The following is a 21,232-nucleotide window of genomic DNA, read 5'->3' as shown; positions in this document are numbered from 1 at the left end:
CGCTGACATACTTTACTGCCACTGCTAAGTATTGCAACTTCTATTAATACTAAGTTCTATGCTAGCAGTTTCCTGTGCAGTTTTCTTCTGAAGAATTAATTCATACCGAAGTTTGCAGGGATTATTGACACTGGTGTGTTTTGTGAACGTATTGTGAATTGTTATTTTCCTGAAAAAAAAATGTATACACCAAGATACAGCGTCTAGAAATAGAATCCCCTTTCCCGTTGCGGAATGCTCTGATTTCTGTGTCAAGTGATGGTATCTGGGGCTAATGGTCAAACGGAAGGACGGACGGACGGACATGGGCAAATCTATATGCCCCCCTCCCCCGAGTGGGGGCATAAAATGCAGCAATAAGGCCTTAGATACATGAGTTATCACTAAATTTGACCAAATGACCGGGGGTCGTTTTTTTTATGGGAGTCAATATTCTTCGTGAGGTTCAGTTTACTTCACGTGGGGGAGTCATAGTACTATGATCTGGAGGTCATAATACTATGACCGGGGGTCACTTTTTCTATAGAATAATGACCGGGGGGTCATTATTCTATGGGGGTCGAAATACTTCATTACACTGGCATGACATCAACATAATATCGTTGTGATGATTAAAGCAGCATTGTTAGTCATATTAGAATAGACAATATCAACTCCAAATGTGACGTCCTGCAGTTTACCATATTTGGTATGAATAAATCTTCTCGCAAAAAGCAATTAGCTTAGGATACTAATACTGATACAACATTCAGCTACCTTTTCTTCCTGTAGAAGTTTGGTTACAGCATCTATGTCAGGAGCCATGTAGCGGTCCTTAGTCCAATGTCTACATACATATAAGAGACAAAATGTTCAGATGATTTTAAACCTTAAATGAATTGATTTGCAAGAATTTCATCGGTATATTTTGATCGATTGAGTTATGACAATGCTTAAAGCGGGATCCAAAATAATGACATTTCCAGTAAAGTTTACACATCCATTAAACTACAGAGCATGGGGTTCAAAACGTTGCAAAAGTCTAACGTAGGTGGCGTTGACGTATTAAAATGTCGTAGTTGTGTCAGTCCAAATTCATATACATGTAAATACTGGTAAGCTTTCAATTTTATGAGGTACCCACACTTAATCCTATTAAATCGTGTTTTGTGAAGGAATTTCTTTTTCAGTACTCAAAAGACATTTCATACCTTCTAATGTGTCTAGCATAAACGAAATATATGCCGTTTTATACGTTCGTTGAAGACGAATATTGAGGTTTATCAGTTTGTGCAGACAGTATTTTCTGCACAGCTAAAGGGCATTGTAGATAAGTATGAAAATATATAGACATTTAGTATTTTTAATATACCTCATTGTAAGGGTATATAACCATATAGATAGTCGTAAGTAAGCAACAAACATTTATATAAAAAGAGGATAAATTTGTTTATAATAAGTTATGCTGTTGTTTCATAACTGTCATAGAAACAGGCCTACATACGCTGCAACTGTCCTCACAAGCTTATAAACAGCCTCCAGTGGTGCTGTTGTCTTTAATGGCCGTAAAAACTCAATGGCCTGACATGCCGCCAGAAGTTCTATTGCCAGTACTAAAATTAAAATAAAGATCGATTTATTTTAAATTGAGGTTAATTTTCCATTCCAAAATTTGTAAAGATATTTCAAAATGGTACTACTGAACAATACCATAAAATTAACAACAGTGCCTCTTTTTCAGGCACGCATCGTAGTGTTAAGGACAGTCGAACACAAACAATTCACTTTGTGTTCGTTTTTGGAAGGTGATTATCAAAATCACCTTCTCTATGTAACTGTGCAGAATTTAATCAGGAATAGACTGTCTCACAACTATTTCGTATCTGCCCGCTGTACAATATAGTTCAATGCGGAATAATTTAACACCTCTGACGTCATTATCGTTACAGACCGGAAAATTTGGCCTACTCTATCACCACCTTTGAGGCAGCCTAGGACTTGTTCACAAACTTTACAAATACTTATGCCCAGTAAAAAATAGTTTAACATACTTTGAATATATACCAATGGCGCAGTAACTTACTACAAATAACTATCAGCTGCACGCCTTTACTTAACATCTTTTTACTTTATAGGGGGTTTGTTTGAATGCATAACTGTATATATCACCAAATCGCAGTATCGTATTGATGATATGGCTAGCCGAATCAATCCTACATGTTTTGGGTTTTTAACTATCAAAGCGCTGTTAGCGCTTGTGCCATTTTCGGAAAGGATTCTTTTCATACACATACTAACATAAATCACCTTCCATCAGTACTGTACTATCAGTACTTTGATTAAATTCTAGGCATGCTTGCATGAGGCATGACATTTCTCTTTGACAACATACCTTGCTCTACATGTTCAACTACAGTTACACATTTCCTTGCAGCAAACCCTCCCATAGACACGTGGTCTTCTGTCCCTGCGCTTGTCGTCAGAGAGTCCACGGAAGCAGGTTGACATAAAACCTTGTTCTCCGACACTACAAAGAATGAAATTGTACTTATAGAGACCCATCACCTCAAATCGTACCGACGACCTAAACATGATAAAAAATCATGTAAATTACAACGCATAACTTATATAATAAAAAAATACAAAACACGTATTTATATTATATACATGTATATAAATATATTATAAGCGACTTGGTTGTTGACTGCTTACGTTCATAGTTTAATATAAAAGTATTCCGTCATGTAGAACTTTTAAACAGTTTCGTAACCTCAAAGTCAGATTCATTGATATGATATGAAATGCAAAGCGTTCGATTTAAAACATACGGAACACGTTACCAGGCCTTTAAAGAATGTGTACTACTTAAAACATTTCTATAGACATGCTTACAGTCGAATGATCTTACGACAACGCCTCGTAAAAACGTGAAAACAGCGCCCCTTGTGATCGTTTAGAAGCAGTACATTTATGCCTTCATTGATGGCAGAGCTAAGAACCGAACACCTGTTAAACTTTGACTTCTAAGAGTGACCTTGACATTGGATTCAGGGGTCTGAGTCTTGCGCAAGGCACATTGTCTTATTATGGGAAACATTTATGCCAAGTTATTTCAAACTCCCTTCATGGATGGCAGAGTTATAGACCGGACACAAAACAGACCCTGTTAACCTTTGACCTCTAAGTGTGACCTTGACCTTGGAGGTAGGTGTCTGGGTCTTGCGCATGACATCGTCGTGTCATTATAGTGAACATTTATGCCAAGTTATTTCAAAATCCCTTTATGGATGGCTGAGTACGGACGGACAGTGCGATTTTAATATGCACACCTTCGGGGCATAAAAAGAAAGGAACAGGCTTACCAAGGGCGGCTGCTGTACAATGTGCAATCATAAATCCGGAGTTCAGACCTCCATCTTGTGTCAGAAATGCCGGCAACTCGCTGTATGCTACAACATATAGATCATGTACACAACACATTGTCTCATCATGGGGAACATTTGTGTACAGTATTAGGATAATGCATCAATGCACATAAAAGTTATGGAGCGGAAATAGGTATTTACTTGACCTTCGATAGTGACCATGACCTTTGACCGACAACCTTTGGTCATGTGCTTGACAAATAGTCTAATCGTGGGAAACATTTCTGTGTAGTAATAAAAAACTCCTTCAATGCATTTAAAAGTAATGGGGCAGATCCTTTTTTTTTCTTGACCTTTGATAGTGATATTGACCGTTAACCGACAAGCATAAGTCATGTGTTGACACAATGTCTCATCGTGTGTACCGCTAATATAATCCATCCATGCATATAAAAGCTATGGACCAAAAACAGTTTTCACTTGACCTTCAATAGTGACCTTGACCTGTGATCTACAAGCATAAGTCATGTACGTGCATTATCTACATATAGCCCTTTATATACATACAAATTTTTATGAACCTAGCTTGAATAATTTTTGAGCAATCGCAGGATCCAGATTTGTGGACGAACAGAAGGACGGAGGGCATTCCTACAGTCCCCTCCGGTGAACCGGTAAGGGACTAATAAAGTGACATGTAATAATCAGATGTGTATTTTTTTCGAGTATTTTTCTCACCTAGATAATTATAGAAGATTCAGTTTATACACAAATTGTCAACGGTTGCCACTTAGGAACAAATGTAATGGGGGCGTGGGTACTGGGGGTGGTAATGGGGGTGATAGGTGTATTACAAAGAAGTTTGATGATTTATAAGGGTAATAAATATAATATCCGCAATATTACCTTACCGCCAAAGCTTTTAGCATTCATTTATTTCATTTACTACCGTATGTCTGTCACATATTTGATTAATGAAATTACTATGTCAGTTATTGTCTGGTATCAGAACGTATAGATTGATAGACATTTAAAATATCTCACCAGGGTTTACAAGTCTTTCTATTCTACGTTCACTGATGTTTGCAAGTTCATGCACAGCAATAGCAAGGTAATCAAGCACCTGCAATAATAATTGCAATGAGATGAAGTTATATTGCGCATATGGTAACTATACCTCTGTACTCATTTTCATATTGTGAACTTTGATACGTTATATTTTTTCTGTTTCTAAAACCGATCTGCCACGGAAATGCTAACTCAGTGTTTAGTACAGGTACATGTACTTCGAATAAAAATGTGTCCATTAATTTTTACAGATCTTCTTTTGTTTTATGTACAATTAAAAGAACCCACACTTTGGCTGTTATTGTTTCAGGTGACACGCAAAATTGTCTAAAAATAGTTTGCTGCAGGACTACATCAGTATAACATACCTTTGCTGGATATTCTCCATGGAAATTACCGCCAGATATTATCTCTTGCTGATCTGCAAACACCATCTACAATGTTGTGAAGGACAGGCATTTTTTCTTACATTTCTAGAAACATTTGTTTTTAGATTATTATCAACATTTATCAGCTGAATCAGGGAAATGGTTTTTGATGTATAGGTAATGATGTGTCTTCAGTATTGTAATATGTTCTGGTCTTTAGAAATTGTAAATAATGCAAAGCCTCTCAGGCCGGTCTTAATGGGCGTATGTTCAGTACCTTTCACACTCAAACCATGGAGTTAAGTGCAAAACAAGAAAAATAACTGCAGCTTGTGTAAGGTCCAATTACGTACGCATGATTACAGCATGTGAACTTAAATGGACAAGGTAAGTGTACAGCGCTCTAATGCGTTCACATGAAAGGATACAGGGTTATCAGTTGCACTGTTTATTTCAGTAGTAATTACTCCACGGACAAATTCCACTGTGTCAGCTGATATACCATGAACCTGTTTAAAGAAACAAAATGTTACCGGGTTTCTTCACTCATGATATTTAAGTATATGTGAAAGGCAGTAAAATCTTCGTTTTTTTCCAGTTACATTTCCACAACATGACTTTAAAAGTCGACAGTATACATGCCGAACGTGTTAGGTTCATGTCTATACATTAATATCAAGGTCTGTTCACAACTGTCGGTCAACTTTGTAATTTTAAAAATATACAACAAACTATTAGATTGAGCCCGAATAAATCTAGCATTAAACATGTATTAAGCCAGTAAAGCAATGATTCTCTTTCGAGTTAAAGAGGAAGCTTTATTGGTCCAAGGTGTTTTCATTATTTTCCCCAAGTGGATATCTGCAAGTTCGGTTACAATGTATGCGGTTTTTCAAATGGGAAAAACTGAGATGTTTGTCTGAGATATTGTGATCACAAATCTATATCCCTGAGCCATAGATTATTATCGATCTAATTAGTGTGGCAAATATGTTTTATTTGGATTTATTTCTCATAGAATTGTAATCCAATTTTTTATTAAAGAGAAAATATAGTTTCAAGCTTTTGCGCGGCATGTTTACGATAACCATTATGTTATAGGATAACATCAAGATATTAATATATTTTAATTTAGGCTAAGAACATACTATTTTGGTATTTTTTCTTGCTCCGGCTAAAATCATCATTTTGTTTAAGTATTGATTAATTAACGTCATGTTAGCAAAAAAACTTTTTAAAAACTCAAGATAAAATTCAGTATTCTGATACGGTATGTAAGAGTATTATATATAATGATGAAAATATGAACAATTCTCACCTGTGGGGAACATCTCAGGGTATATGCATCTTGTACTCTGTCGCAAAATATATGGCTCTCTACAACAGAACAATCAAAGGCATTTAAACAACAATGACAATGAACAAAATAAAAAAGCCATGTTCCAAAGTTACAGGATAGTGTTAATAAAGTAATCCCCACCAGGTGAATCCCTTACATACATAATGATAAATTAAGGCACAATATGTAAAACACAAAAATATATAAAGGAAGCCTAAAATACGCATGTAATCAATGCCTTTGCAAAAAAAAACTGAACAATAAGAGAGCCACCATTAAGGACCCGACGATAAGGTCAGAAGGCAAGTACTGTATCAAATCAGCTCAGTCAGACTGAACTTATAAAAAAGAAATATACAGTGGTGTTGCACATTCCATTACCTCTCATGAACAGACTCATTTAAATCGAGTCTGCTATTATTTTGCTTTTGTTGCATTCTATGCTTCCAAAGGATCTTCTAACAGACTTTAATAATTGACAAAGTACATACTTGCAATCTCTGAGGGATGTGTGTCCGAATGAAGCAATGATCTTAGTCTTCCGGCAACCTTTACCTGTCCCGGATGTGGACGAACACGATGTATGTCTATCAAAACATATACAATGACAATAGTTACAAAGATCAATCATAAAATATCTTACACATAAGTAAAGATTTCAGTAAAGCAGAATGAGTTCAAAATGGGGAACAAAGTGCAGACTTTTGCATCGCAACAAGGGTGGTATTTAAGGTCACCAAGAAATAGTGAAAGAAGCTGCGGTTTAGAAGGCAAGCATGTGTAACGCGAGCTTTTAGCCTTTTTTTAGGAAAAAAGCTGTAACGGCAAAACTTCTGATGACAAAGAAAATTACTGTCTCAACTGTATACAATAATATCTGTAAGAAAAAAATCGAATGATAACAGAAACTTACTGCTGTCAAAAGCTCTTGTCGTGCCCTTTAGAACCTCCAGTGAAAGTGCTGAAATAATGTCCGCTTGTCGACAAATTGCCCCCGCTCTCTCAACAGCTACAATTATACAAGTTTTTCATCATTTTATTTAGGATCGCAATGCCACGCCGTTAGCTCCGCGGTACCGATATGAGGAAGTAACACTTGTCGGAGTTTGGGCATTGTGTACACTATGGTAGCGCTTTCATACTGGCGCACTTGACGGGAGGAAGTGACGTCACGTTTTACAAGTAAAGAATGGGATTTTGTGTTAAATTATGACGTATGATCATGTACTCTACGTTATAGATAGAGTTTATGAAGAGAATTCTTCGTGAAAAAAGAAACTGATAGGGAGAGAAACTGAGCATAGCGGAGTGACCGACCGAGGTTTCTTTTTCTCGAAGAATTATCTTCATGGACTCTATCTGACTTAGTGTGATATCTACGTTTGACCAATCAGAATTGCAGAGTCAGTCGGGTCGACGCTCTTCAGCGTGTAGAGCGGTTCTTCGAAAATTATTGCTTCAGTCACATTGGTCTTCAGGGATAAGAAGCCACATGTTTTGAAAAATAACTTACTCTCATTGGTCAAAACAGTAGGTTGCACACTATGGAACATTAACCGCGTTACCTCCGCAGTATCGATAAGGGAAAGTAACACTGTGTAATCAACTGTACATACAATTGTGCGAAGAAGATAAACTTCTGCCGTTACATTTTACAGAAAAAATATCAAAATGCAAGAGTTAATAGTAGTTGCAGCTCCTATTTGATCGCTGTCCTTGTTTTTAAAGAATTGAACATACAAGAAACAATCTGAATCATGTAAAAAGTGACACTATTTTGAAATTACCTTCTGCGCCAAGTGATGTTATAAGCTGAGTTCCATTGATAAGTGCAATACCCTAATTAAATATACAAACGTATACATAAAATGATGCCAGACTCTAACTGAATATACAAATGTGTGTCTAAAATGATGAATTTCTATAACAAGATATACGAATCTAGACTCTAATTAGATATACAGATGTATGCATAATCAGATATAAGAATGTAGGCATAAAATGGTGTCAAACCCTAGATAAATAAGCAAATGTATACATACAAGAGGGCCATGAAGACCCTATATCGCTCACCTGAGTTTAGTTGCTTGCTTGAACAAATTTCTTTCAAAAACAAAAATCTAGGTGAGTAGGACATGGTAAAGATAATTCAAGATAACAACTGAAATCGGTTAAAAATTATACAAGTGGTCCAAAGTGGTCTCTTCGCTGTAGCTTCAAAAACAAGAAAGTAGGTCAGTAGGTCAGGGTTAAGAATATTAAAGATGAGTTTTGAAATTTGTAGCAAAAGTTATACACGTGGTCCAAATTTCAACGCTGTACCTTCAAAAACAAGGAAGTAGGTCAGTAGGTCACGATAAAGACTATTCAAGATGAGGATTGAAATTTGTATCAAACATTATACAGGTGGTCCAAATTTCTTTGCTGTAGCTTCAAAAATAAGAAAGTAGGTCAGTAGGTTAGGGGTTAAGAATATTAAAGATGAGGATTGAAATCTGTATCAAAAGTTATAGATGTTGTCCAAATTACTATGCTGTACTTCCAAAAACAAGAAGTTGGTCAGTAGGTCATGATTAAGATTATTCAAGACGAACTGAATATTGAAATTTGTATAAAAAATTATACATGTGGTCCATATTTCTATGCTGTAAGTTTAAAAACGAAAAAGTAGGTCTGTAGGTCAGTAGACCCCAGGGTCATGATGTTGTCCAAATTACTATGCTGTACTTTCAAAAACAAGAAGTTGGTCAGTAGGTCATGATTAAGATTATTCAAGACGAATTGAATATTGAAATTTGTATCAAAAATTATACATGTGGTTCATATTTCTATGCTGTAAGTTTAAAAACGAAAAAGTAGGTCTGTAGGTCAGTAGACCCCAGGGTCATGATTTGAACAAACTTGAAAGCTGACCACTAGACAATACTAAGTACCAAATATTTAAAGTCTGGGCATCATGGTTCTGCACAAGAATATTTTTATATTTTTTTCCTTTATAATTCAATGCAAAACAAGCCCCCCCCCCCCCACCCCAGACCCCAGGGTCATGATTTGAACATTCTTGATAGAGAACCACTAGAGCATACCAAATACTAAATATCTTAGCTCTGAGCCTTATGGTTTAAGACAAGATATTTTAAGATTTTTCCCTATAGAAGTCTATTTAAACCATGTGCAACCCCAACCCCCGGGCGGAGCCAGTTTTAACCCCGAGGTGGGGGGGGGGGGGATAGCGATCTTGATAAAGGACTACTACACAATGCTATATACCAAATATCAAAGCCCTTGGCCAAAATTTTTCCTATATAAGTCTATATAAACTATATGACTCCTTGGGCGGAACCATATTTGGCCCTAGTGGGATAATTAGAATAATTTTGGTAGATGCTACATGCAAAATATCAAAGCCCTAGGCCCTGTGGTTTTGGACAAGAAGATTTTTAAAATTCTTCCCTATATAAGACTATATTAACCATGTGACCCCTAGGGTGGAGCCATATTTGGCCCTAGGGGGATAATTTGAACAGTTTTGGTAGAGGACCACTAAATGATGCCACAAACCGAATATCAAAGCCCTAGGACATATGGGTTTGTACGAGAACATTTTTAAAGTTTTTCCTTTCGGTTGCCATGGCAACCAGAGTTCTGTATGGAATTCAATTCTTTGTAAACTTTTCAAAGAAGACCACCCAAGAAACATCCCTGTGAAGTTTCATTAAAATCAGCCTGGTGGTTTAGGAGGAAATATTGTTTAACGGAAAATGTTGTTTAACGGAAAATGTTGACGGACGACGGACGAGGCACGACGGACAATCACTGACCACAATAGCTCACCCTTGATCTCTTAGTGCTCAGGTGAGCTAAAAATGGTGACCGTCCCTAATTAGATAGAAGAAAAAATGGATGCATATAATTGTGCAAGACCCAAATTGAATATACAAATGTATGCATAAAATGGTGCCAAACCGTCATTAAGTAGACAAATGTATGCATAAAATAGTGACATACCCAAATTACATTGTCAAACGTATGCTTATACTCGTATATGCACAAAATGGTGCCATACGTTTATTACAAATAAACATAGTTCCGATGTTTTCGAGTTACTTGTAACGTAAGTTTAAACTTCTATAATACTTTAAATTTTTATCTTAAAACAGATGAAACATCTTTCCAAATAGATGTTATGCGTAATAACATGGATAGAGAAGCACTATACTTTTAATATTACACATGAACTGTTACAGTTAGAGCCATAAAGGGTGGTAATAAAAACAAAAGATTTAATAAAATCTTCTAGTATTTTCGTCAATATTCAAACCTTTGACAACTGTTAAAGAAAGTAATTATCAGAAATAGGATTTAACAAGAAATCTATGTATTTTATGTTCATAACGGAAAATGTGGCCGCCACATTTTAAACAAAGGCATTATGAACCTTTAAACGATAAATTAAAGAGAATTTCAGTTGCAATTTCGAGACCTTCGTATCAGTTTTTTATTATAAGTCTTCTATGAAAGGGAATAATTATTTGTATCATTTATTCTGTTATTCTGTGTAATTTTTGATAATTTGTAAGTAAAACGAGGAACTACGTAAAATACTGTAGTGCCCCAGATATTGTACTATACATGATCTTTATTGTTACTTTAATGTATGGTATATGATACCAATTCAGAGTAGAAATTATGCTGTGTCAGGTATTTTGAGCTGTTTATTGTTTATCCGAACGTGTGTATCCGAATTTGTGAGGTCCATTTAGAGATCGATTTTTGCATAATGAACCAGATGGTATTGTAATCTTTGGATCATTGCTGTGAGACTCATTTACTACCTTCAGGTCATGATGTATTTAACTGCGAATCGGGTGTATTTACCAAGAAATCTTGATTTGTTTACAAATTTACATTCACTTCCGGGTTGTTATTAAGCGGTGTCACGGTAACTTTCTCCTTAGCAACGATAGAAGGTCACCTTTTTTGTCTTGAAGGCAAATAGACAGAAAGATAAGCTACAAAAGGACTTATGCTGTAAGGATGTGATAGATTATCATAATTTCTAATGAATCTAGTTACAGCCTAATTATTTTAGTGCAATTTTATCGTAAGTTATGGTTGCCGACTCTGAATACAGGTTGCCAGTGCGCAAATTTTGTTTGTGTACATTTTTAGCCAATGACGTTGGCCTCTTGAACGCATTTGTTTTTGGTGCATTTGTTGCATTTTTGCGTACCCGCACAAGTTTGCGGCGTACCCACTTTTGATTTTAGTGCACAGGTCTTGGATATATATACCCGTTGTTCCCGATTTTCGGGGTCTCCATAATTCAAAAACTTCTAAGGGCAAATTCTTGTTAGTTGACATCAGAAATCCAGATTAAGTTTATTTCCAAGAGTTCAAGACCGGCTACCATTTTTATCACAATAAATCAGAAATCCTTTAAGGTCATTAATTCTTTAATCTGTCTCGAATATCAGACTGTTTATTTATTTGTATTAAACAATTTAAGGCTGACTGATATAATTTTCACAGTATTTTTAAAGAGAATTTAAAAGTCTAGGTTTGTGCACTACATATATAAGGAAACTGTTTTATCATAGGCTACTGTATTTCTTGTCCTGTTAATTGTTGACAGATCCTTGTATTTTCACGTAATACTTTTAGTAGTGCCTAACTGTGCATGTTCGCGTATTTTATTCGAAGCTTGTAACATTGTAAGTCTTATAAGATACCGCATTTGTGCTATTTATTGTTGGGATATTTTCACTTTGTTGAATCGAGAATTCTAGTCACTCATTGAGTATTTGTTAGGGAATAAATAAATAAATCATTTCTATTGTTGTATTTACTTAATTAATTAATGCAAAGTGTAGTACATTTCCCAAATGCCCTGTGGAGAACAATCCTTTCTATCTGAGTAATTCTTGTAAGTCCTTTAAAGAGCCAACACAAAATATACCAAGGTTATCTTGTTGCCTTAGTCTACGCAGAACTTCAAAGCCAGAGCTACAATTATAGTCCACACCGGGTTGTCTTTACGTCATTCGTAGTCTACATAGATCCAGATTGTCGAAGTTTCCTCACAATCTACTTAGACACATTCAACTCAGTCTACAGACGTAATACATGTATACTCAGATTCTGATATCCTAATCCATTGACACAATACAAGGCTACCGAGGTGTCGTTGGGTTAGGTAATCTTATTCACGCTACCAGTTAAAACTCTTAAGGCCACTAGCTCGCTACAATACCATGAATACTGTTCGATAAACTCATATGTTACCTCTTTTGGTCCGAGTGAAATTGGCTCGAGATCGTATGATTCTAAGACCTGTAATATACTATTTGCATCAGTACATTTAGCTCAGGTTTGTACATTTTTTGTCATAAAAGCATTCGCTTTTGTTTAAATTCTGTTCAGGAACTTAGATAACCATAACATTCTGGTCAAAGAAATTAATAATTATGACATAAGATTTACCAATACATACTAAATATTATCTAAATATGACGTCTTTACTTCTAGAAGCATACAGTAGACATATTTCTTAAGATGCATTTAAAAAGACAAACCCATCATTACACTATGAAAACGGACATCATATACATGCAGCAACGACAAACACACCACTCAACGTGTGTCGATCTTTGTCCAGACATTCAGCAGTAAAAGAATACCCAGTCAAAGAATTTGATAGTCATGAATTTGCTTTCTTGCGCTTATTTTCAAATTTACAGTTAATGGCATGTCCAAAGGTGATACAATCTGACTTTTATCAAAATTTATTTTTTCTCTCGTTATGGCTAATGTACACAAGCTATCTAATTTCAATTATCAAATTAATATTAATAATTGAATCAATTTTTGCCGTCATAAATTAAAAAAATAAAGTATAGCATAACCATGTTTTAACATATCGAAACAATACAAAGAGGTTATACACCTGGGGAATAATTTTACGAGGGCGTATAACCGATTCGTATTTGTTGAGATATGTTTAAACATGGTTCTGCTATATATCATTACGATTCTAATATGTTTTATGTAAGCAAGTAGATGAAGACGGGGAGTGCTATTTCATGACGCATGTATGGCTCCAAATATAGTACGTCGACGTGACGTCAACGCGTACGCGTGTTGGATAACAACGTTAAAATACTGGAAGTAGCGTGTAATACGGAATAACGTAGGAGGCTGTAGATGTCTAATGAGTTATTTTTTCGCGCCGAATTACCCATGCAGTTGTTTGTGTGAATTAAGTGTAACACCATTCTCATTTTTTTCTGAAACGTCTTTAAAATGAAAAAGTAGATCAAATGTACTAGCATTCTTGCTCAGCGCCTGCATGGCGCCAAAAAATATGTCCACGTGACGTCAAATTTCCATGTTTTAACGGAAATGAGCAAAGCTTTTTCATATTAGAATGTTTCAAAATATATCAATTACACGTTCAATCATATTTCAATGATTTGACCGCACTTACATATTTAGCGTCAGCCCATCCACTTCTGGGGCTCCACATTTTACCTTCACCCATCATACCCAGTGCAAGGTGAGACAAAGGTGCCAAGTCTCCGCTCGCACCTACAGTTCCTTTCTCAGGGACCCATGACAAGCACGAGGCTACAATAAATAGCGTGATTTGAAAACTACATAAAAGGCAACATATGCGTTGTACATTTACTAAAAAGATTGGCTGCTTGTCACAAAAAAAAAATACCATTGTGTATAAAACATTAGCATCGGACATTTGTAATGGTAACGACAGCGAAAAAACTTCTTAATTGTCGCGACGGTCAGGGTTCGATTTCCGACGCGGTCATCTTTTTTTCTTGATTTGGCACTTTAAAATTGTTTAGAAACAAAAACTCATAATCTACTGTTCATAATATGACCAAACTTCAATTTGAAAAAAAAGAAGATAATTTCTCAGCCAAAATCTGGCGGCCAGGGCCTTTAACAAATTCAGATTTACACTAACCATTGAATGCGGCAATATACTTTTTCAAATTTGTTAGAGAAATTCCACTGTATCCCTTTGCTAAAACATTGATCCTAAGTGCCAGTAACATACGAGTCCTTTCAGGTGACAATGGATTACCAACTCCTAAAGATATAAATAACTATCTTGTGCTAAGTAAAATACACATTGTATACATAACACTAAACATGAACAGAACTTTCAACACAATACATCTGCCAATTAACGTATATATTTCTCGGTTGTAAAAGGACAAATAATAAGCACAATAGTCAACTTATTTCTAAATGTTTAACACCATTAATGTACATGCATAAAACTGTAAAACATCAACGAAACACACAATTCGAATTTCTGACATGGCAAAACATGATAAAATGTAAGGGGATGTTAGCAGAACCTATTTCTTAAATCAATAGAATGTCTTACCAGCTGCATGGGATCGGATAAGATTTTCCTGAAGTTCTCTGAAAATACAGACATAAATGCATGGAGGTTTAAAAAGATATGTAACGGGTATGAATTCTGATTAAACGACACTTAATCTCATCCCCTCTCCCCCAGACATGTAACTTGCAGAAAGTTACGTTATGTGCATTGTCACATTATGAAAGTTATATTAATCATATCCAAACGGTTACAGAAATATGATACTGTTTATCTTAACTTTGAAACAAAATAACTGAAAGTTTTCAAATAATGACTCACACGTTAATGAAGCTATATACAAATATTCCGAGATGACAGGCACAGCTAAGGCCTTTGTTTATAATTGTAGTACAATTTATACATGAGGTATTAAAAGAACTTTTATAAAAATTAGTAGTAAACAACTATCTGTTTGATGATGATATTTTTCAGCGTTATTCTAAATTTCACTTTAAAGTGTTTATCAATATAGTGGGTTAACATTTTCGCTTGTACGAAAGTGGCCGGTAAAATTAATATTTACAAGAGTACTTACACAAGCTTTTCCTTGCCGATTAACGTTCTTGCAAATTTACCAACTCCGGTCGTTATACCATAAACAACTGAAAGTAATTGTTTATGTTAAAGCTCACGTGAAAAAAGTTCTTTAAATTACATACACCAAATACACACACAAAATTATAGATTACTAATTTTCATATTCGGTTATAATGTTTTAGATGTTTTGTTCAGTATCATGCAATGTTTTTATCTAGACTCAAAGACTTCCAGTCTATGTAATGTATTAGACTTCCATTTGTCAAACAAATTATATGACTGTCGATTATAGTGAAGATTACAAAATGTATATAATCACTGAAAGATATTTCAAAGTTATGGCTTTTAAAGCTTTTAAAGAGTAAATTTCATAACATGCAGACAACAGTGCTTGTAACAAATAGCGACATGCATGGCACATAGGCAACAGCACTAGTAACAAAGAGCGACATTCATAACATGCAGGCAACAGAGCTCCATATATTTAAGTTTGTCAAAACAGGAATATCTAGTTTGTACGTGAAAGTTAGGAACTATCCTAGAAAGGACTGCTTATTTCATAAATTATTACAGATACCTTTGTTTTGATTGACAATATCCTCCAATAGTTCTCTTCCTTTGTTAACGGCTGTTTCTGCTTCCGGGGTTAGCTAACGAATAAAAGTACGATAACAATAGTAAGAATATACAAGTATAATATGAATCTTAAACTTCTTTGCTGCTTTTTTTCGATTAACGTATTGATCATGGCATACGTAAGTTTCTAACTGATTCATTATTCTTTGACGGACGTTTCTTAAATCAAGTACCTTTCAGTGTTGGATTTAATGTCGCACCGAAACAATTATAGGTCATATGGCGACTTTCCAGCTTTGTTGGTGGAGGAAGACCCCAGCTGCCCCTCCGTGCATTATTTCATCACTTCGTCACGAGTGGCCACCTGGGTAGAACCACCGATCTTCCGTAAGCCAGCTGGATAGCTTCCTCAAGAATTCAACGACCCGAGTGAGGCTTGAACCCACATCGATGAAGGACAAGTGAGTGATTTGAAGTCAGCGACCTTAACCACTCGCCCACTTCTTGAAATTCATTTATCTCCTAGAAATATCTGAATACAGTTTTATTGAGAGTTATCGTTTAATGCCGAAACGCACATGTATATTGATAGTGTAAAATTGTACTACTGTTAAGTGATTACTCGATTTGCGAATTAATACAGTTAGATATGATGATAAAGTAAGAGTATATCAGAATATGCAAATATCCTTTTATGTATTTAGACGTTTTCCACGATTTAAGTCAAAACAATGTCTGGAGAAAAGGTTTGACAATGTGCCGATGGATACTGAAACATTATATTAAGATTGCTGCGGACGTACTTACCGTGAGAATTGCACTAAGATTGCACTAAGGTTCATCTAAGGCGATAATGTCTGAGATAAGACGCGACTGCCTAGGCCAAATAGGGAATCATCTCAAAAACAAACGCGAGTATTTACACAGTCTCGTATATTCATTGCAAGATTAAAATTCAGACAAGAAGCTCTTAAAGATTTTTTTCTTTCACGCTTAGATCGAAAAGAAGCTATATCACAAAAGTGATAGAACAACTAAATTATAATGGAGAACACAGGAATACAACATATTGGACACCTATTAGTCTGTTACGCAAATCAGCACTTATATGAGAACGGATTTGTATTGTTTTGTATTAAAGATTCGTCTAAAACTCTAGGTCAAGACTGATAGGTTCATCATCTTCGTGTTTATACAACTGAATGATAGAAACATTTATATACCATTAATGTTCAAATAGAAAAACATGCAAATATATATGTCATTAGCTGTCGTGGAAATGTCAGTTTAAAACATCTCTCTCTTGAGTTATAAACGAGGTAGGTTTCACTAACTTTATATCTGTGACTATAAATGACATGTCGTTGACTTTATACTTACCCTTAAAAGGAAATGACCTTTTGATGATGATTTGTATTGTTGTTGTTTTTTTTACTAAAGATTCGTTAAACAGCCAATCTCAATAAAATGCCCCAATTCAGAGTAAACTCTGTCTCATTATCATAGCTATTCATTGAAACGACTATATGTGTATCAAGATCAGTTTTCCTATACATTTAAAGGCGCTCGCTACAGTTTTTCCGGACGGGTCGATATTTACCCCAACACCGTGCCGATTTGGTTGTGTTTCTAATCGATAAAACTCATTGCAGAGTTGGAGCGGTCTTCTGCGCATGCCCGGAAGTGATTATCTAATGTCGCGTACGGCAAAAATTCGCAAATTATTGTATGTTGGCATGCATTTAATGTACAATATGTATAATATACTGACTAAAGGTTAGGGTATCACCATGGTTACAAAATATATACATTAAAAGTACTTTTAGTTTAAATTGCTTCAATCCGACATAAACTAGAGTCTGTAATTTAAACCGTCGCTCCAACTCTGCTTTAAGTCACAGCTGTTCCTAATCCCGTACCGTACCAATACCGTACATCCGTATTCGTAAAAGAGTATTTCGTACCAACCTGCGTTGTATAAATGCCCGCCACACCCCACCTCGTTGTAATTTGATTTAAGCGAAATCTAATATGGTGACCTATCAATTTTCTTTTTGTTTTAGATTAGGTAGACATAACCAAAGGTATGTGCAGAGTTTGATTAAATTCTATTATGTGAAACTCGATAAAATAGCAGAAGTACCAACTTAAAATTGACAAAATATGCGAAAACAGCCCTTGGGTCTGCTGAACAAGTATTCCTTTCTTTACAAAATCATTTTCTTTTGATTTCTCTGAGCATGTTTCTAATAGATATATTGTTTTTCGTTATAAAAATGCTTAGATATCAAATTTAAGCTGATTATTGTACTTTACTGAAATATATTTTAGGATTATAGAAATTTTGAAAAATGTTAAAAATAGCACCATATCTAGGGGCAAATTAAATTGAAACAAAGCTGGTGACCTAGTATTTTTATTTCATTTTTCAATACATCATAACATGATCTTTTAATACAAAACATTTCATCAAAACCTATCATTGAGAAAAAAAAATACGAAACTGTGGCGAGCGTCCTTAATAGTACTATTACATGTTATCATAGCTAAAGTTCCTATATTTTCTATTGTGGATAAACAAAATTGATTAACTATTTAATTTTTGCTTAAAAACGATATTTACGTGATGTCTCAAAGCCAAGAGATGTATTAGAACTTGACATTAAAGACAGGTAGATAGGTAATTGCTTTCTGGTGTAATATTATCTTTATTTAGAAAATACCAGAGATTATGAGATCGGTATTTCCAACAATCAGAGAGATAACATATTTCCATAATAGCGAATCAAAACGGTGTCTCATAATTTGATTCTGCCAACATTTAGAATGAATCATAAAGGTACACAATAAATTTTGAATAAACTAAACGATAAAAACAAATTGTCTCAACTTTATACAAAAGATCACAGACAACAATTTGTAATGTAATTTAAATTTTTAGTGAAACACTATTATCTTTGAAGTAAATCTTGTACCTTTATTTTCTTTCTGCAAGAGACATTTTCCTGCAATATTTACGTGACTTAGTATAGTTAGACTACCACCACTAGACTATACACGAACTTTATATTAGCTAAAAGCTTGATGGATTCATGCATCATATATCATAGATTAAACTCACTGTTTTATCAATGAAGATTTTTTAAGTTAGTAAACATGTTGAAAAAGAGGATTTCTTTTTTTCGAGTAGTGAGTTTCGAGTTAAAAAAGTGAGTTTCGAGTTAGAAAAGTGAGTTTCGAGTTAAAAAAGTGAGTTTCGAGTTGGAAAAGTGAGTTTCGAGTTAAATTTTAAAAAGTGAGTTTCGAGTTAAAAAAGTGAGTTTCGAGTTAAAAAAGTGAGTTTCGAGTTAAATTTTAAAAAGTGAGTTTCGAGTCAAAAAAGTGAGTTTCGAGTTAAAAAAGTGAGTTTCGAGTTAAATTTTAAAAAGTGAGTTTCGAGTCAAAAAAGTGAGTTTCGAGTTAAATTCTAAAAGGTGAGTTTCGAGTTAAAAAAGTGAGTTTCGAGTTAAATTTGAAAAAAGTGAGTTTCGAGAAGCGGAAATTTTAACAATGAATTGAGAAATACCTTATGAGTTTAAATAAAACAGTCTGCAATATATATAAAAAAAGATAACTATTTAACGGGAATATATTTCTACTGGTTTGTGACACATACTCTCGAGACAGAAGTGCAGTATATTCCGTTATATTATATGCGGGGGCCAAGTATATTCAAGCTAATATAGAACTGTTTTATATCTCGAATAAGACATTATTACATCGTCTATCAAAGCAGATCTTATAAGAGAAGACTGTTTAAAGTGTTAAACAGTTGTAGAATTTGTACCCCCTCATGATTTTGATGATATTCATTCTGTCATTTATTGGCATTGTATCTATCTGCTGATTTGTATAGATGATAAATCTTAAATCTAAATAAATCCTTCGTTCTCTTCTGTTCTGTTCTGCTAATATCCATGCCAAAACTGAACTGCCACTACTAGCACATTTGACATCTCCCAATGATCAGATTAATGTTCGATTTTGACGATAACGGCTACTTGAAATAATTGTTGTTTGGCCATTAGTTAATGAACGAAATGTGAATCATCAGATAATTAAATTTCGTGGACAAGATGATTTGGTTCCTCACACCATTTTGGTCTCGAAGGTCAAATAACTGTTATTTATGAATTGATATTTATTAATTTTTTATTTGTTTGTTATAGTCAACTCTGCATACTTACATAATTATATTCAATGTATTCATATACAAAGACAACTAAAACTATTGTAATCAGCCAGTCTTTTCAGACTTATAAATGACTATCATAGAAACGTATTAAAATTATCTATTAAATATTATAAAAGCATTTATATAAACTGTACTCTACCAGTGATACGTATTTATTATCACAGTTGGTACTAAGAACCTTACTTATAGACACAAGATAAATTTGTGAAGCTGGCATTAATCCTGACTGGTTCATGTTTAAAAAAGATGTACTAAGAAAGTTTACATAGACTATGGAAATTAGAAATAAAAGAATGGCACACAAGTGCATTAAAACATATTTAAGATAATGGATAATACTTCAGATCAGTTCTAGAGCAACCTGGTTAATACCAGCTTCCCCCAAAAAATTTACCATCATAGCATTTCAGAAAGTGATTAAAACTAATCAAATGTTGTAAAAAAAACTCTAAAATTCTAGGTAAGATTATTTACGAAAATACAATTTGCAACTGTCTAAAATTTTGCAACAGGTTTTGGCAACATATCTTATTAACATTGGGTTTGTAAATAGGTTTTTCAGTTGTTCATGTTCTGACAAATTCTTGAAATTTTTATTGCCTGAAAAGAGACACCCTTAAATCATTATACATGGAACATTCCAGAAGCGGCTATTAAGTAATAATAAAATGGTCATTAATGAACCACGCCTCTGAAATGACATTCTGGTGTTATATACGAGGGTTGTCCCAGAAAATCGCGAACTTTTTTTATTATTTTGAAAATAAGTGATGCAACAAATAATTGTTTTAACTGATGTTATTTCAATGTATACTCGACAGGACTATAGAGCTTAAAATTAAATATCTGAGCCACGCCATGAGAAAACCACCATAGTGCGTTTGCGACCTGGTCTGGATCCATGCTGGTCGCAAAGCCACTATGTTGATTTTCTCATGGCGCGACTGATGTTATTTTAATGTATACTCGACAGAACTATACGGCTTAATCTAAATATCTGTCATATTATTTGAGCATTTTTTAAATAATAGACGGCAGTCGGTGCTAGTCAGCGCACGCTCAGTTTTCCTCCTACAAAAAGAAGCGACTTCCTTTTAACTTCATGTAACTTATCTGATATACATCTCGCAAGATTAAAATTCATATCATCGTTAACGGCAAAGAGTGGCGCTTAATTAGGTTGCGTGTCAAGTCTAATTTTTAGAAATGCATCTTAAGAATTAACAAGAGCTGTCGGAGGACAGCAACGCTCGACTATTCAACAGCCTTGTCAATTGAATGAATACAAAAGTTGAAAAAGGGGCATAATTTTGTAAAATGCAAAGTAGAGGTATTGAACCTCTGTACTGCATG

The 21,232-nt window shown here is 34.7% G+C and overlaps 1 protein-coding gene across 1 annotated transcript in view; it reads right to left on the bottom strand.

Moving 5' to 3' along the window:
• Positions 1-21,232, bottom strand: part of LOC128547837 (histidine ammonia-lyase-like) — a 42,139-nt gene that overhangs the window by 4,128 nt on the left and 16,779 nt on the right. The window contains exons 5-21 of the mRNA XM_053521286.1: positions 15,647-15,719; positions 15,068-15,134; positions 14,533-14,570; positions 14,104-14,229; positions 13,606-13,745; positions 12,405-12,452; positions 7,907-7,958; positions 7,033-7,128; positions 6,611-6,706; positions 6,099-6,157; positions 5,209-5,289; positions 4,781-4,846; positions 4,389-4,467; positions 3,342-3,428; positions 2,372-2,506; positions 1,484-1,592; positions 757-826 (exon numbers count right to left, since the gene is read on the bottom strand). Of these exons, the coding sequence (XP_053377261.1) occupies positions 757-826; positions 1,484-1,592; positions 2,372-2,506; positions 3,342-3,428; positions 4,389-4,467; positions 4,781-4,846; positions 5,209-5,289; positions 6,099-6,157; positions 6,611-6,706; positions 7,033-7,128; positions 7,907-7,958; positions 12,405-12,452; positions 13,606-13,745; positions 14,104-14,229; positions 14,533-14,570; positions 15,068-15,134; positions 15,647-15,719 (1,422 nt within the window). The remainder of the gene's footprint in view (positions 1-756; positions 827-1,483; positions 1,593-2,371; positions 2,507-3,341; positions 3,429-4,388; positions 4,468-4,780; positions 4,847-5,208; positions 5,290-6,098; positions 6,158-6,610; positions 6,707-7,032; positions 7,129-7,906; positions 7,959-12,404; positions 12,453-13,605; positions 13,746-14,103; positions 14,230-14,532; positions 14,571-15,067; positions 15,135-15,646; positions 15,720-21,232) is intronic.

This window comes from Mercenaria mercenaria, chromosome 13 (assembly GCF_021730395.1).
Source record: "Mercenaria mercenaria strain notata chromosome 13, MADL_Memer_1, whole genome shotgun sequence".
Classification (NCBI taxonomy): domain Eukaryota; kingdom Metazoa; phylum Mollusca; class Bivalvia; order Venerida; family Veneridae; genus Mercenaria; species Mercenaria mercenaria.
This window is presented reverse-complemented; position numbering and strand designations above follow the sequence as displayed.